The sequence below is a fragment of the Schistocerca serialis genome, chromosome 2, assembly GCF_023864345.2.
Source record: "Schistocerca serialis cubense isolate TAMUIC-IGC-003099 chromosome 2, iqSchSeri2.2, whole genome shotgun sequence".
NCBI lineage: Eukaryota > Metazoa > Arthropoda > Insecta > Orthoptera > Acrididae > Schistocerca > Schistocerca serialis.
The window spans coordinates 975,854,882-975,873,982 of NC_064639.1; the positions used below are offsets into that span (position 1 = coordinate 975,854,882).

The 19,101-nt window shown below is 42.7% G+C and overlaps 1 protein-coding gene across 1 annotated transcript in view; it reads left to right on the top strand.

Moving 5' to 3' along the window:
- Positions 1–7,809, top strand: part of LOC126458382 (GPI transamidase component PIG-T) — a 124,644-nt gene extending 116,835 nt beyond the window's left edge. Inside the window, exons 9-10 of the mRNA XM_050095364.1 lie at positions 4,944–5,105; positions 7,484–7,809. Coding sequence (XP_049951321.1) covers positions 4,944–5,105; positions 7,484–7,604 — 283 coding nt within the window. The 3' untranslated portion in view covers positions 7,605–7,809. The remainder of the gene's footprint in view (positions 1–4,943; positions 5,106–7,483) is intronic.
- The last annotated feature ends 11,292 nt before the right edge of the window (positions 7,810–19,101 follow it).

The window sequence follows — 19,101 nt, forward strand, 5'->3', positions numbered from 1 at the left end:
TCTCTCTCTCTGTGTGTGTGTGTGTGTGTGTGTGTGTGTGTGTGTGTGTGTGTGTGTGTGTGTGTGTGTGCGTGTGTGCGTGTGTGCGCGCGTGCGCGTTTTCTACTTCAGGAGGAGGATTTTTTCTGGAAGTTAAATATTTCAGCATTCCTTCTCATTGCCCCTGTGTGCAACTCAGTGCCTCATCTATGTGGTGAGTAGCAATTGCAAGCTTTTCCGTACTGTTATTTTTAACTTTCGTTGTCCCGTTATCCTCAGTTACGTGTAGCATTATGTTGATAACGTCCACGATAGTTCCATCTATGTAGGGTGTTTGACTATTATAGGTACAAAAAAATGATTGAGAAGAAGATAATGAAACATGCAAATTATCCAAAGAAACATAGATCCAGAAACCAATGGTTTCCCTTATGCAATGTAAGCACAAGATGCAATCAAGCAATTGTTGTAACACTGTTCATATATAAGGCTATGTTTATGTTGCAGCTTCACTGCTGGCACATTGCTGTTGTTTGGTTGAGTACGTGACTTTCATTGGTGTGAAGTGAAGATTGATCTTGGAGCAACCAACCACAGCTCAAGTTTCTGGCCATGCCAGTCACCATGGCTCTGTGTACATGCATTATTTGAAGCTGTTGCCATGGATCCATACACATTTTCTAATGAATAAATGACAGCCACCCACTTCATTTATGAGCATGCTAATGGCAGCCCACAGTTGTATTACAAATTGTATCCTCAGAGAAGACAGACAGACAAGCAGGTAACAGCAGAGGGTTCACTAAGTCCCATCTGTGCTTGCACAAGATGGATTCATTTAAATGCGACATGTAGGTGGACCAAGAACAGTGTTGATGCCACAAATGATGGAGCACGTATTACAACAAGGGGACGCAATGCCAAGCATAAGAACATGGTTTTCCTTCCACCATATGTTGCATATTACATGAGGGATGATTGTATCGATATCATGCACAAATTGTGCCAGGCATAGCCGCACCTTACTTTCCAGTCAAGATTGCCCTCTGCATAAAGATTCCACAGGCAATGTGGGAATGATTCACAGTTCCTCGTGCATGTGTTATTTACAGACAAAGCATGCTTTACACGAGATGGTATTATGAACGTCTACAATACACTTTTGGGCTTTTGAGAACCCACATGTATTGCAGTGGCAAAGCAGCAGAGATTTTTCATTAATGCTTGGGCAAGTGGTCATTGGAGACTTGTTGGTAGGGCCGCATTTCCTACATGACCAACTTGCTGGTGGTTGTGTGTACCTTAATTTCCTGCAACCCAAACTAATGGACTGTTTGGATGATGGTCCTTTTATTGAAAGGGTGCATATGTGGTACATGTTTGATGGTTAACTGACACACTTTCATGGCTGTTGTTATTTAATAGGAATCTTTGATAAGTGTCTCAGTCATGGCTTCCCAGGTCCCCTGACTTGAACTTGTTGCACTTTAACTTTTTTTGTGGCATTATTAAAAGTGTTGGGGTATTCCAACCCTGTTGATAAACTCCAGGAACACATTTTGGATAGTTTCAATGCATTCAGAACATACCAGCAATTTTTGAACATGAGCGTGCACTGATGACAAGACATGCTGAAACCTGTCTTAATATGAATGGTGGTCACATGGAACACTTGCTTGTAGTATGTTTGTTCCCAAGTGTATACTTGCACTTTGGATCCCCAAGGCCTCTGTTATGGCGTGTTAACACTTTGCTGTCCGCACGTCTTGTACAAATTTATTCGCTTGGCACCAGCAGCACTAATTCGGATTACTTGGTTTGTCACCTTTCCGTTGATGACAAGCTTCAAACACATTGACTTCTGCACACTTTAATTTTCTGAAAATCCTCTATTTTGCCATATCATTCCACAAACTCGAATTTTCTTTTCAAGTAACTTCTCTGCAAGTTCTACACTGTTATAGTTATTATCCGTGCAGAGGTGATGCCACTTTCCATCAGAAGGTGTCAGTAGTTCCATCACTGTTTTTGCTGAAGGCTGTCCAGCACCAGAATGTAACTTTAATCACACAGCATCCGAATGAGGATGCCATATTTCGTAATTTTTGACAGATTGTAAACTTTAAAATTTAACCGTCCACACCACTGTATCATTCCTTCATCAGTTGAGATGATTTGACTTAGATTAAACTTTTTGGAACTATAATCAATTACGAATTGCACTTTGACAAGCTGGTCACCATTATCCGGTTTATTGTTGCTGTCAGAAAAATGTAAAAATTGTAATATTTGTCTGAATCGGTTGCGGGACATCATTTTGCAAAATATCAGTGTGTCTAGCAACAGATTCGTTGACCAATAATCATCGATCCTTGCTTTTTTGACAATTCCCATAAGGATAGCAAGCCCAAACCATTTTCTAAGTTTGGGCCATGTAACGTCGAGAAATTAGCCATTTTTTAAAATCCAATTTCCTTCTATTCCAATTTTGACTGTAGTACTTGTTGGTTTCATTGCTAATATATTCAAATAGATCATTCCCAATATATAATTCTATGATATCCTCGGCACTCTGTGTATCTTTGGAAAATATGTCTGGACCTGGGGATCCTTCAGATTTATTGTTGGTCCTTGGTAAATCAAAGTCTGACCAGTGTGCACTGTCTTTTTCGTCTGATTCAGCCGAATCAGTTGGCAACTGTAGCGTTTGCCGAATTCTTCTTGGACGTATTTCACTATCTTCCTATGATTATGCTTCTCTTTCATATTTTTGATATCCAATGTCTTCTTATCCAATGTCTTCTTCCCAATCGGCCAAGTCGTCCGGAACGTCAAACAAAATAACCGTGCATTCATCGTAAATAATCCTATCGTCTCTTTCATCTGCCATGATGAAAGGGCACAAGTACTTATAAAAACAAGAAACTTGTTGACGTGTGTAACTTATTGTTACCTAAACAAAACACCAACAGAATGCAAAAGATACTAAAGTGCTGCAAAAGATACTAAAGTGCTGCAAAAGATACTAAAGTGCTGTCGCCACCCACTGCGCGATACTATGCTCACAACACCACTGTAGTGTCAATGGCTGTTGACCACTACTTCGCGCATAACACCACTGTGGTGTCGCCGGCCGGCATAGTGTTAAAACTTGTTTTATTCAGTTGTATATAGATAGATCTACCTTGAAAATTATCAGTGTAAAGTGAAATTATTCTTTCTTCATTGGCTACAGTAATTAGATAGGAAGTCAACACATCACATACTGTAACTTGTAGAATTCTATGAGGACAGCCAATGAAGGAGTAGTGATGCTTCTTATAACTTAAAAGCCCACTACATGGTTAATCTGGACAGACGGAAAGTGGGAAAGAAAATGTATTCACCCCTTACCCTCTTCTCTCCTTCTCTTTACCTGTCAGAAATGGTCATAAAATACTTTTTATGTATCACTGAGGCCTGACTAGACCTAGAATTATAATTTACTTAGATAGTATCTCATATAAACTTGAACATTTTCTTTAAAATATTAGGGACATTACTATTACCTTCTGTACATATAATAATTAATTATGTTATTTATGAGGTGTGGCAAGTAAATAACCGGACTGGTGAGGCTACAGTTATGTCACTCAGTCTTGCTGTAGCAATTGTCCTGTGAAGTACTTACACCAGTGTCTTGGTGGAAAATGCAAAGTGCTCAGATAGAATAACAAGTTAACCTCAGGTTTCTTGTGACACTGGGAAAACTGCTACAGAAGCTCATGCCATTTTAACGGAAGTGTACGGGAGTGAAAGTTTACTTGAACACAAGTTTTTGAATGGTTTAAGAGGTTTAAGGCGGGACGTGAAATGACTGAAGACAATTGGCACCCTGGATGACCCTCAATATCAAAATCGGATAACGACATAGAGAAAATTGATAAATGATCCCTGAAAATTGTTGCCCAAGTGTCCAAACTCATGCTGAAATGTCAGAAATTTACAGTGTGTACAGTATATTTTGTATGGCTCATGCAACATGCACAAAGTTTGCACAAAAATGGGGCCAGAGCACCAGCCCACTACACCTTGTCTCAAAAGATGTTCTCTGCAAAGTATGGCATCATCACGTTAAACTACCCATTGTATTCTCCCAACCTGGAGCCCTGTGACTTTTTCTTGTTTCCTAAGATCAAATCAGCTTTCAAGAGGACAAGATAGTGTGGAAGTGGTGAAAGCTAAAGTGATGGAGGTTCTCAACAAGCTGATAGAAGAAGACTTCGAATACTGCTTTTAAAAAATGGAAAATTCATATGGAGCATTGCAGGGATCGGCAAACTTTGTAATGTGGCTGGTGATCAGTGAAATGTTTTATAGCAGCAGTCCAGTTATTTAATTGCCTCGCCTCGTATATTGCCTTTGCTATATTGTAAAAAATTGTGGTTAGAGTTGGAGCTAATAATAACATATGTTAAAAACTAGGAGAACATGTAAGTTTTTCCTTTTACTTACCTGATGCTGAAAATAAATTAATGCATTTTTATGGCAGCTTTTTTTAAAGGAAAAGCTAACTTTGGTAATCTTTCTACATTCTATAGATACAGTTACTAATTTACTGTTTTCATTCATCATTATTATTCATGTTGTTGTTATTTCAGTTGAGAAAATTTTGAACAAGCAAGTGGACTTTTGTAATTCATTCTAATTTTGTATAAATTGCTTAGGAGACTGTTTTTCACAGTGTGCTGTGGCATTTTTAATCTGTATAAGAAATTCTTTTCAGAGCTTTTTAAGAACTTTCTTGTTTTAGAAGATACCGGAAATGGGTTCAGTGTACAAAAATTGCCTGATATTTCATAATGTAACCAGATCCGGGAATAAACTAGATGAAAGTGGGCTCTGGTTTCATTTAATGAGAAAGTGCTTGGCTTGGAACTGATGAATGCTTTTTATTGTTATAACACATACTGACATCATTACAGTTTCAATGCATCACGAGAAGGTTACCTGGTGGAATTGCGGACTGAAACTCTCATAGTGACACTGCCAACACCGGACTTCAGCATGCCATACAATGTGATCTGCTTAGCCTGTACAGTCGTTGCATTGGCTTTTGGTCCACTGCACAATATCACTACGAGAAGGTGAGTACTTGACTGCCACCAAGTGTAGTATGTTCTTTCCAAGCAGTACTCGTAGTGGAGTTGACATATGTATATAAGCAACAGTATCTCACATTGAAGAAGATGGAGGGTACTAAAAGCCCTATTGTGGCCAATCTGGTTTAGTTTTTCTGTAACTCAGAATTTCCTCAGACATTTGTTTGGATGGTGTCTTGAACAAACTCATTGCCAATTTCTTCTGAATTTATTCATCAGTCTGCTCTGGTGCCCCAATCTTCAAACATATTTTTAGTGGAATATTAAGCTCTTAACTTAGTGTGTTACACATTTGCTTCTTCAAGCTTTGAGGTAGTTAATTTATGACAAATTCAACACTAGAAATTCCTGTATGGAAACAGTAAATAAAAATAGGGAAAGTGTGTAACTGGTTGAGGTGTGGCACATGGAAACACATAACCACACAGAGATGTTACTAGCTCTTCAATTACAACTCGTGTAGTTGAACGAGGTATGCTCACACACAAGCATACAGTCACCCAAATGTACCCACTTGTGGCTATGGTGTTCAGTGATGGATGGATGGATGGATTTAGAATGCTTTTGGTTGTGGTACTGGTTTATGAGTAGCCACCATTGTTAAAATCAAGAGCAAATACCATCAACTTAAGCCATACTCATAAAACAATTCATATACAGTCTCTAGCATAGCTATTCATACTGTCGTACATTAAGATTATTAATAAAACAATGGATGGCATAAAGATGGCTGGTTAATCACGGAACACATAAGATAAGCCAGCCACTCAAAAGCACATTGAAGCATCCATCTAATTAAATTGGGCTGGAGTCCTGGTGCCACACAAAACGTCAGCAGTTTTCTTGTTATTGTTTCCTTGTCACCTAAAATTGAGATAAGTCCCTCAGCAGACGCATGGAGCAAAGCATCACAAATCACTCACTGTTAAAAAATTTGCACTGTGAGTCAGATGCTGCGAACACTGCACTCCAGTGGATCTTCAAGCCATAAGAGATAAGCATGCATCATTGAGCAGTGCCCGATACGAATGCAGTTGAGGACCACTTCATCCTTTCTTGTAGTGCGAAAGGAAATGCGCCACGGTGAAATAGTTTGTTTGAATGATGGCAGCTTGTTACTGGCCTGTTTCAGCCACTGCCTTTCCCACTCAGCCAACACACTCTTTGTTATCCGTGACACAACAGCCTATAGGGAGATGTTGAGGTGAACTGTGGCAAGCTGTTTTTGCTGCTCTGTCAGCTTCCTCACTCCCCTCAACTCGCAGGTTTCCAGCGGCCCAGCAGAAGGTCACCTTTTCTTCTGTCTGTTCAGAAGTGGATAGTGTCCTGAACCATCTTATTTGTTGGGAAAAATCGCTTCAGTAGCCTGCAAAGCACTGAGAGAGTCCTTACAGACAAACAGCTTCCCTTCACCAAGACATCTCAAGTGTTCTAGTGCCTTCTTGACTGCCCAGAGCTCTGCATAGTACACACCTTGAAGGGACTCAGTAGGCAGAATTTGGTTATAAAATGTGGGAAGATAACAGAATGACAACATTGTCCCTGTGCTTTGATCCATATGTAAAAACCACTATATGCTCACAATACTTTGATAAAATGATGCTAGAACCCTATTTAAAAACTAAGGGTAGAGTGGTGAGCTTGTTGCACTCCATCATGTACAAGTTAAGAGCAAGCCTGCAACCATCCAGGGTGTTTTTTATTTGCTCCATCTGTGTTTAACAGTTGGTAAGTCTCCTTCGAAATGTTCAGCTCCAATAATGTCAACAGGATGGTCGAAGATGCTGAGAGTGTGTACTTAAACTAGAAGATGAGGGGTAACTCTTGGCCCCGCCTTCTTGCTGTTACATGTTTCTATATGACACACAGTTAGCTGGAGGAGAGTTGTTGCATTTCCTCTCGTTTGTTTATTAATTTGTGAATAACATGGAAATCGCTTCAAGCTGTAAGATCATTCGGAATCTTTGTTGTTTAAAAGCAAACATATTGTAAGATGCAGGAAGAGAAAGAGAGGATTCCTTTCCAACAGAACTGCTCAAAATTCTGTAGCATTAAAATAATAATGATAAACACTATGTGACTCTTACCTGTGTGGAATTAAATATGTAGAAGTAATTATCACTTCATTTAAAATATTTAATTCTTATTAGAAGTAGAACTGTCCACACATATAATTTAATCACCCTGTCTCCCTCTTTGGTTACAAGTAGTCACCCATATACGCTTTTCAAGTACCTCAGATATCACAGATTCCAACAGAGAGAATGTGTTGTTAGTGCTTTCCAGCTTATGACTATGTCTTTAATATTTGTGAAGTTACCTAAATAATAATATCTGTTTCTTTTGTCCCTGCTATTCTCTAGGTTGCAAGTTAAGGAAAAAGGAAAGGGAAACAAACTTATTAACTGGATCAAATCACAGTTGAGAAGGAAAAGTGATTCAGAGGGGCAACCTCAACAGACACAGCCTGAGCCAGTAAGATAATGCTGAGTTAAATTCTAGTCAGTTATTTGCATTTTGCTCAGGAAGGTGTTGAAAACCATTAAGCAACCAAAGCTTAATTGCTGTGATAATTAATTATTTTGCAGTATATAATTGATAAGTATGTCTTCTAAAATAAACTTTGTATAGCAACTTTTCAAAGTATTGTTCTGTTTAGTACTGTTATTGATTCAGTCTGTACTTTTTGTTTGAATAAATGTTCGTTGACAGTATAAAATTCTTCCAGTGTCTGATTCTATTAAATGTGCGCGCGCGCGCACACACACACACACACACACACACACACACACACACACACACACACACACACACACACAAACATATCAGGGATCTTTCAGGTGTAACAAAAGCCTTTGGTTTAATGCATCATGCTGTTCTGCAAGAACTTGTATGTTGTGGTGGAATAGGTCTTGCAACTGAGAATTAAACTGTATTTGTAAGATTACTCCAAGGTAACAGAAATCAGACACATGAAAGAGAACACCATCCTCACTTTTGAGATTCGTCACATGCCACATATCTCAATTTCAGGTTGATTTTCTTTTATGTGGGGGTAAGACTTGCCTTTACATGACTGGAACTCAAAGCTGGTCCTATTTGCAGATGAAACCTGAGTATTGATTGAAGGAAGATCATCTTACTAACTCTGCAAAGACAGACACCAGACACTTGTTAAGATGCTACAGGGGGACGATAAAAATATGGAAACAACCAAAAACACAACACATTACATTGCCTCATAGTGTAGAAAAACTGTTGACAGTCAAAACAGCTTCCAGTCGTCTCAGAATGGATAAATACAGGTCCTGGAAGGTTTTCAAGGGAATCGTATACCATTCTTCCTGCAAAATACTGGCAAGTTCAGGTAACAATGATGGAAGTGGTTAACAATCCCACAACTGTCTCTCCAAAAGTAGACTACAAAGGCTCAGTAATATTGACATCTGGTGACTGTGATGGCCAGGAGAGATGTGTTGTTTTTGTGCAGGCACTGTTCACGAGTGTGACATTAAGTTATGCAGTGACTCTTGCAGCTGTCACAATCCTGTGCAGTGACTGACTGTCACGATCAATCATCACACACGTTCATCCACATTGTGACTTTGCAGATGATGTTTTTCCGCTTTCCTTGTAAGCAGTATAAATCTTCGATAAGGTGCCTCCTGAAACAGCAAAAATTCACCAACAATATGCTCACGTTCGAACTCGTGTAGCTTTGACATAATGCACTCACAATTCACAGAACACTGTTCTGACATGACTGACACTTTTAACATATTAAGGATGCATAAAAGCCATTCATAACCAAATACACAATAGTGCAACCTGCAGGTTTGGGTAACATCTGCATTTATGTTCGAGAATGTATTTCTTACAGCATTTCCATATTTTTGTTTAGCCCCCATACATCTGATTTGTACAGTAAATATGACAGAGCAAAGAAGACAGAGGCCTTTAAAATATATATTTACCTCAGAATGATTAAAATACCCTAGGTACCAACAATAATTAAGTACTGCAATGAATATGCAAACAGCAAGAAATGTTGACAATGTTTAAAAGAAGGAAAACTGGAAAGCTAGGACATATTTTATGGAACAGTAAATGTACACTTCTACAGTTGATAATAGTAGGGAATACTGAGGGTAAAAGAAGAAAGGCATGGAGAAGAATATATGGAAAACAATGGACAGTGTTATCAACTGCAGATTAACTTATGTCTGTACTCATTGGAGCTGAGGTCATGGAATTTGCATTCAGAAAATAACTTGGTATAATATTTCATACAGCTGTTGATCATCAAATAATATATAAGTTTCATATGTCAAAAGGGGCACATAACAATAAAAATGGTCTCAATTCCTTGTGGTGGTATCATTCTCCCTAAGTGGGAAGCAAGTAATGTTGCGAGGTTAGAGGAAGAGATACATAACACTATGATGCAAGGAGGTGGACTGTGATATATGGAGGTTTTGATTGGATAGCCAGAGTGGTTCAGGTGACACTTTGCATTAATGAGAAATCCAGTGTTGAGTCCTGGTTCAGCACAAATTTCATATGTCACATTTGGGTAAGAAGTCTGTACCTACTGTAGCTGCGGTCATAAAATTCACATTCAGCAAATAATTTGGAATAAAAAAGTTGCAGATTAACTACTACATACAGCGGTTCATAGAATAGTGTTGGTAGGCTGAAATGGTGTGGCCACATTAAAAGAATGGGACCAGAAAGACTTCCCAGAAGGATCCTAGTATGGACAGAATCTGGACAAAGACCATGAACAAGATGGAGAGACCGGGTTAAGGATGATGTGAATTGAAGAGGGCTGCATTGGGACAAGATTCTAATGGATAGATTTTGGAAGAAATGAGAAACTTGGAAGAGACACTGTGAACAACCCACATAAGCTGAAATTTTTCAAGAAAAGGAAGTGTTTGTCAACCACACTGCTGTGTTCCACTATAGAATTGCTTGAAAATCAGTCTGTGTCCTTGTCTTTGCGTCCACTTTTGTATACCACTGTCACATCATACTCCTGAAGGCTCAGTGTCCATCTCATCAGTCGACCTGACAGATCCTTCAAAGCAATCGGCCAACATACGGAAGTTGGTCTGTCACAGCAGTGAATGGTTTGCCAAATAAATAGGGCCAGAATGTGTTAACGGTCCAAACAACTGCAACGGACACTTTCTTTGTTGTAGAATAGTTCATCTTGAAGAGTTCTCTGGAAGAAAAAGCCATAACATCACAATTTCAACACCTTCCTGAATATGCACTAAAACTGCACCTCTCCCATACCTGCTAGTGTCAGTGTGTTCTCGCTTGGCATTCTCATCATACAGTGCTAAGACTTCTCGAGGACAATGAAAATTCTTCATTGCACCTTGTTCCAGAAAATTTTGGCATTTCCTTGCAAGGGATGTGCCTTGATATGCAAGTCCTTTATCAATCACCTGTAGTACAACTGCATACCAAGAATGTGCTGAGGAGTCAGAAAACGTGTAACTGCTCTCATTTTCTCTGCTCTGGGATGGATTTCATTGCCATTGACAAGATGCCCAAAGATCTTTATTTCTCCGCTGAGGAAAAGGCACTTTTTTGGATTCATTCGGAGGCCTATAATGTGCACACACTTCAACACAGTTGTCAAGTGGCTTAAATATTCTTCAAATGTGTTCAAAAGAATGGCAGTGTCATCCAGAAACCAAAGACAAGTTGTCCATTTAAGGTGTCAAAGTGGGTTGTCCATCTTAAGTTCGAAGACGGTCTGATTGTTACACAGTCCAAACATCATAATTACAACTCATAGAGCCCATCAGGTGCTATGAATGCAGTTCTTTCCTGGTCTGTCTCACCAACCTTGATTTTCCAGTACCCTGTTTGCATGTCCATATATCACAAATACTTTGCTTCTTTCAAGTAGTCTATGATGTCACGTATGTGTGGCAATGGATAGGCATCATTTGCATGATTTTGTTCAGTCATCGGTACTCCACACAGAAATGTCATGTGCCTAGCCTTCTTCACAAGGACCACAGGAGAGTACCAAGGCCACTCTGAAGGGTCAATGATGTCATCTTGTGCACATTCTCTATTTCCTCCCATATGAGTCTTGGCTAATTGTTGATATGGTATTTTACCATGGGTCACTTGGCCTCTCTTTTCTCCACTCTGGATCTGAAAACATGCGAAAATTGATGCAGAATGTCTATCACTCACCAACACTAATCTGCGGTCAGGTCCCATTGGCAGTTGCAGTTCAGTAGTAGTTTCCTGCATTATCTTTAGTGGTGGGGGAGCACAATTCTCCATCATTGACACTAAGCTGCCCTTATTGAAGTGGTTCAGCTGTCCCTACACATATTCCTTTAGGAATGAGTTGTTGCTGGTCGTGACAATTAGTGATCCAAAGTTCTCCTTGACCACCTACAATGTCATTTTGTGAGTCCAATTATCTTTTTCTCAGTTAACTGAGGTTCTCGACAGACAACAGGAACTCTTCTCACTGATGACGGCGGGATAACAATATCTTCAATGAGACTTCCAGGCAGATGAAAACTATGTGCTGGACCGAGACTCCAACTCCGAACCTTTTCCTTTCGTGGGCAAGTGCTCTGCTGACTGAGCTACCCAAGCACGACTCATGAGCCGTCCTCACAGCTTTAATTCCACCAGTTAAGCACTTGCCTGCAAAAGACAAAGGTCCAGAATTCAAATCTCAGTCCGGCACACAGTTTTAATCTGCCAGGAAGTTTCATATCAGCACACACTCGGCTGCAGAATGAAAATTTCATTCTGCAATACCTTCAATGTCAAACAGCCACTCAGAGTGTCTTTCTTATGTGTGCTTGTGGGAATAGCTTCATCGTCTGGTGCTCTGATCTTCTACACTTTTTGACTTCTTGTGATGCCTGCGAGAAGTCCTGTCTGAGAGTGACATCATGTCTACCTTCTGTTAAAACAACAAATTCAAGGGGCTGTGTTCTGTCATTGATTGTTATTCTTGTGATACCTGTTCTTGTCGGATGGACTTTTCTTCCATTTGCGACCTTCAGCACAATCACTTTTGTATCACAGAACATAGTCCTCTTTAGCTGGTAAAGAGAAGTATTTGACACCACAGAAAAAGATGACCTAAGTCAACTATCCCCAGATAGGTTGCCCATCAAAGATGATGTCAATGAGATTTCCTGTCATCTTGGGAACAGTAGTGCATGGAGGATTTTCATCTGTGGCAAGCCCACCTCCATAGATGGTCACCTCACACAGTTTTCCTGAAGTCAGCGGCTAGGTGAGAAGGTGGTACCTTTGTATAGTAACGGGAAATGCTTATGGCATGTTGGGAATGACCTTTCCCAAGGTACAGTGATGAGCTTCATCCCACAAGTCAACTGTATTCTTTGCATTTGACTGGCGCAAATAGTACTGTTGTGATTGTTGACTTCTTGTGGCATGATTGCGTCTAATACTCGTCTTCTTTCTTTGCAGTAGCGTACAATGTGTCCCAGGAGTCCACAGTGGGAACAGACCAGTGTGTTCTACATTTTCCAAAAGCCTGTTTGTTTGTAGGCCATTGTACTTGATGGAGGAGCTGGTTGTAGCTCCAATGTCTGAATGCTGAGTTGTTGTTTGACAGTGGTTGTGTAGGCCCCAGTTGGCTGACTTCATTCTTCAAGGTGTATTCGACTGGTGATGGATACTATCTTCAGTATTCTCTATTACCATGGCCACTGTTTCTTGTGCATTAGGTCTGCCATAAATTGCTGCATCTTCTTCTCTTATGACCTGCAATACGAAACAGGTGATGTCCTACCATAGGGAACATGTGGCGAAACAAGCGCTGTATCATTTGAGAGCTTGTGTGCCAGGACTTAGCCCAGTTCCCGCTGCTATTGCCACGTCCCCATAACGCATCTGTGCGTACCAAGCAAGTATTGCACCATACCCTAAGGATGAAACTTAAAGTAGCTTTTCCAAACTTTGTCAACATACACTTGAGTATATTAATGTTTACATTGTCAAATCACAGTGTGATCAGATGAATATCTTTCCCTAGATACAGCATTTTAAGAAAAATATAAGTGGTGCTAAATAATAAAGCTAGAAAGCCAAAAATTTGTATTACTCTTCAGTTTGATATAAAAACAGTTACTATGTTACCCCATTAAGATACCTCTAATAGTTTTCGAGTAATTTACTAGAAACTAAATTTGAAACAAAAACGTCCCTCTGTGTAGTAGATTAAGTATCTGTTATATTAATGCTAGAAAATTCTGAATGCAGTGCAGGATTAAACACATTAAATACTGAAGATATAACAAGTTCCAAGACTTTGATGTAAATAAAAACCAATACAAGATTTCTTAAAGTTGTAGTTCAGAGGTCATGTTCTACAATCAGTTCCATTCTAAAAATTGTAGACAGCAAAGTTTAAATGGAAGTGAGCTAAAACTTTTTTCTGTGATTATAGCCAACTTAATTACATTCATACGAAAATTAAGAAGATTCTATTTTATTACACAATAGTGTTATAAAATATTATGTGTCCGGCAAAGCGGCCATTTAGAGGCTACTACCGGGGCATAGAATGGATGATGGCAGGTGTTCCCTTGGGCGCCTGCTGCGCCCATATATAAATACGGCCTGCTAGAGGGAAAGAGCAGGTGTGCAGTGATCTAACAGAGCTGAGATGCTGAAGTGTGAAGATGTACCATGGTCACGCTCGCCGCTCCAGCCAGAGTCCAGCACAGCGCGCTGATTGGCCGGGAGGACGCTCTGCCCAGCGGCCGTGCAGCAGCAATATGTATCACAGCATCCAGAGGCTGCTGCACAGAAGCGCTCCAGATGTTGGAGCCACTCACGGCATAGAAGATTGAAACACCACTCGCCACCTGGTGAATTCTGCGGTCTTACCAAGAACTTTGAGACATCGTGGCCACTGAGATTGCTTAGCGATCCTCCGAAAAAAACAAAATTGTCACCTGTGGCTAGCTGCAAAATTGTCATGCTTCTTTCTTCGGTTGCGCACTAAATTCTTCAGGGATAATTTAGTCGCACCAAGGGACCATTAGAGTATGGAATATGTGAGCCAGGGCCCCCTTTGCATGGGACAAGCCTGCGTTCACTGAGGCAAAGGTTAGCCCTATCATCTATGCCTAAACGTCCACATGCCCCACATCATACTATGACCACCACTGGCCAGTCCCATCCTAATGACCAATGGAGGAACAAGAACTCTTGGCGACCCTCAATGCAACAGGGAATTCTGACGTTGGACACCAACCTTAAGCACACCCATGGGTACCACCAGCGCTGCCCCAACTGTGAGCAGAGCTCTCCAGTACCTAACCAACATCGTCCAAGGTGCCTCAAGACCAGTCACCCCAATTCAGGACGAAGCTATCTCCCAAGAGGAAGACCAGTACTACCTCCTCAGCAAATTCCCTTCCACCAACCATTAAGGAGAAATGAGCCAAGAAAGCCAAGCCAGTCCTTGATGAAGAGGAGTTTGCCATTGTCACATTGACTGCACTCACAAGATACATCGCCACCAACCAACTAGTGGCCTCCAGCAGCTCGTTCACAGACAATGCAGTTATCACGACTGATGACGGGTCCTCAATGGCTGCACCAGCCCCTCCAAAAACCCAGACTCCTCCACCAATCATGATAAATTATAAGAATACATACAAAACCCTAATGTTTACCATCAAGGGCTTTGTCAGCAGCCCTTTCCAATTCCGAGTCAGTGGAAAAGACCTGTATGAACTCCATACAAGCACCATGAGGACTACACCAAAGTTACAGAGGAGCTCAACAAGTGCTACTTGGGCTACTACACCTGGTCCACTAACAAGCCAAACAAGCAGGTTATCAGAGAAGTCCATTTCAACTTCAGCTGTGAATACCTGAGAGCGGAAATTTAGGACATCCAAGCAATAACAAGGTCAATATCAAAGGTCAAGTCACCAAAAACACACAAAGACACCCCCTATTATTAAAGTGTTGGCCAACACTCCAGCTAACTGCAAACTGCTATCTATGAAAACCATCGCCAACACAGACGTAACATTCAAAAATCCAAGTGGCAAGACATGCCCCACAATTAGCTACTGATGCTAGGGCTTCAACCATGTAGCCAGGCATTGCCCAGTGCCAGAGAAATGCGTCAAATGTGTAGGAGACCACTTGCACAAGGAATGTAAAACAGAAACGACAACGGCACCCACCTCTGTCTGCTGCAATGAAAATCACCCCACCAACTGCACGGGATGCGAGAGCGTCAAGATCCATATAGCACGGCGAAGACGCCAAGACCTCACCTACAATGCAGCAGCAAGCAGAGGAGTAAGGAACTATGCATCAGCTACCGTCAAGCATTTGCAACCTATGCACAACGCCCAGGGGCAGGCACCACCACCACCACCACCACCACCAGGCGACAAAAGCTTTCCACCCCCCCCCCCCACCCCCCCTTCCACAACAGAGGAATCCAAGAGACCCCAGGGTCCCCCATCATGCTGCACCACCTCCTGCATTCACTACCACAGCTCATCAACACCACAGAGCAGCACCTGCACCGGGACAGGCCCCTCCCAGGAGCACCAACCTAAGTCAGCCCACACCAGACATTCCTTCTTCAGTGCCATGATGGAAATGATGATCAAGCCAAATGCCGAAACTGTCCATTCCATAATGGCCACCATCCCGCAGCAGATTGCAGCTGCCATCAAAATCGTCATCCAGGCTACACCAACAGCCATCTCCTGCTCCCAGTATGGAAGCCAGATATGGTATGACAATATGCATGCAGAATGCCACAGGCATCTGCGGACAAGAATGGGAATTCCACCATTTCCTCCAGACAGAAGGCATTGACATATGCTTAGTTACAGAGACTTGGCTAAAGCCTGATGTCCACATCAGACTGCCCAACTACAGTTGCTACCGGACAGATACACTAACAGCTGGTAGGGGAACTACAATTTACGTGAAAAGCTCACTACGCCATATCCTCTGCCACTATCTGCCCTTAACACAGTAGAGGCCACTGCAGTAGTGATCCAGACATTGAGGGGAACCATCAAGTTCATTTCCGCATACAGATCATCACGAGGTACACTATAAGAAGCTGATTTTGAAATGCTTCTGTTCCAACAAGGCAATCTGTTTGTTGCAGGTGACCTAAATGCTAAGCACACAGGGTGGAGCCCCCAGCGGCTCAGCATTCATATGCTGGGTACAGGCTTGGCGACCCCGGCGGGGTTCCTGAGCTGGGGACTGGTAAGCGCCGCCAGTCCCCCGTCACCATAAGCTCTGGGCATACTTCAGCGACCACCCTGCGGCACGGCGGTGGAATGTTGTGTGTCTCAAGGAATGGGGATCTTGGCTTGACTGCCTGGATCACAAGTATGGAATAAATCTCTATAAACAACCCCTCAATCTCAAGGTGTGCTGCGCGCTGATGAGATGCATGGCTGTTGAGGTGGAACAGTCATTAGCAGGCAACCTCTGGGGAACCTGCCGCACCTCAGTTGTATAAGGCTTACCTAGGCACGCGGGGCTCTGTCTAGGTGGACTTCTAGTTCCCTAACTGCTCGTGGGACCAAGATGGAACCCTCAAACTTTTATTCTTCTCCTCCCAGCGGAAAGGGTGGACCACTGGTGGGTTCTAACACCCAATCCAACAAGAGGGCTCGTGTAGCCAGTCCTCCTGATTCAGTTACTAGTAACAGAATGCAAACTGCTTCGCAGAATGTGTTTCTCGCTTAGAAGGCATTGCTGGCACCTTAAAACCTATCAAGCGCTTGCGAAATGGAACCTTGTTGGTTGAAACATCTAGCTTCCAGCAAGTCCAGAACCTTCAGAAAGCACAATTTCTTGGGGAGTTTGCGATAGAGACTGAATTTCACAACACCTTGAACTACAGCAAGGGTGTTGTGACTTGCAGAGATCTCGTTGACATTCCCCAAGACGAACTGAAGCCTGAATGGTCCCTGGAAGGAATTGTCGATGTGCAACATGTTATGAAATGGGTGGATGGTGCTCTCATGAAGTCTGACTCATTTATTCTTATGTTTAACAGCACCAAATTGCCAGAGCATGTTAAGGCAGGTTTCCTACGTCTCAGTGTACGGCCTTATTACCCCAACCCCATGCAGTGTTTTAAATGCCAACACTTTGGACACACTACTCTCAGCTGTAGAGGGGAAGCCACTTGCGGAAAATGTGGTAAAGCCACCCATGAGGGAGTTGGTTGCTCCTCTCCTCCCAAGTGTGTCAACTGCTCTGGGGATCACCCTGTGTGGAGTAGGGAATGCAGAGTTTTCCTTGAGGAACAGAAGATCCAGGAATTTAAAACCACAAAACGCATCCCATACGGTGAGGCAAAGGAAATATACAAGTCCGTGCAGCCGCCCACGTTCGCTGCCTCCTTTTCTTCCATTCTGAAACAGCCAGTCTTGAAAACTGATGCCACTACACAAACAGAGGTTGCTACTGTCAGCACTAGCACCTGCGTTTGTCAATGTATGGGTGCTGCTGCCATTCCTGTGAAGCCTGCTGCCGCCCCCCCCCCCCCCCCCCCCCCCCCCCCCCCGCCTTCTGACCAGGCCGTGGTAGCTGACATCATGGACCTTCCTGCCCCTTCCCTGGTCCAGTCTTGTGCACTGCCCAGCAACCTACTGCTTCTGAGGTTTTGGCTCCAATGCCACCTCAGGCCAAAAAACCTAAGCCAAAGCCAAAGGTAAAGACTCACCCGCTGAAGGAGACTGAAGTTATACAGTCTGCTGATGTTGATGTCATTCTCTCTGACATCTCTCTCGACTCCTCTTCAGAGGCAATGGAGGTTGATGTCAGACTGGGGCAATCATCTTGCCCCAAAACTGAGCCTCCACCTGTTGTGGGCTTTCCTCCCCGACAGAAAGCGAGGATGAAGGTACTCCCACCCTGATAGATGGCTCCCATTATACAGTGGAACATGAATGGATTCTGGGCACAAGTGGAGGAACGAAACCTCCTAGCATGGCAATGCCCCCTGTACTTGTGTTTACAGGAAATGCATTTAAAACCATCTGATGCTCCTGTACTAAGGGGCTATACGTTATATCGCAAGGATGACCTGACTGGGGAAGGGGCCAAAGGCGGAGTCGTCGTGTTTGTCAATAATGACCACCACTCCTCTGCTCTGCCCCTGGATACTGACCTGCAAGAAGTTGCAGTTGAAATTCATTCACGTCGGAGGCTTACCGTTTGCTCCCTTTAGTTACCTCCTCTGGATGCAGTGAACTTAGAGGCTCTCACAGATCTTATCGCACAACTCCCCCGCCCATTTCTCCTCCTGGGCGACTTCAATGCCCATCATGTCCTGTGGGGCTCCACTTCTCTTTGCGCTCGAGGTCGAGTTTTGGAGAGCCTCCTAACATCTCAAGTGTTGTGCATCCTCAACACTGGTAATCTGACTCATTTCTCTGCTGCTATTGGGTCATTCTCAGCCATTGACCTATCTTTCTGCTCTCCAACCCTCACTGACTCTGTTCACTGGGAGGTCATTAACGACCTTCATTCCAGTGATCACTTCCCCATCCGCATTCATCTCCTGGATGGTGTATTGCTGGAGCAGAGGCCGCCATCGTGGCAGGGCTAACTGGCCACTGTTCTGTCGGTTGGCTGTCTGTGAACGCCATAACAGCGTACAGGAATGGGCCCTCTTAAGTGGCGCCTTGTGCCTTGGTGGACAGAAGAGTGCCATTCAGCCATCTGGGACAGGTGTGCGGCTCTTCGACGATTTAAATGCTGTCCAACAGCAGTCAATTTTACTGCCTTTCGAATCGCGAGAGCCAGGGCACGCCGTGTCATTAAGGAGAGCAAGAAAAGGTCATGGCAGGAGTTCCTGGACTCCATCAACCGTTCCACTTGTTCCACAAAAGTATTGGAAGCCATCCGTAGGATTTGCGGTAAACACAGCCGTTTACCAACA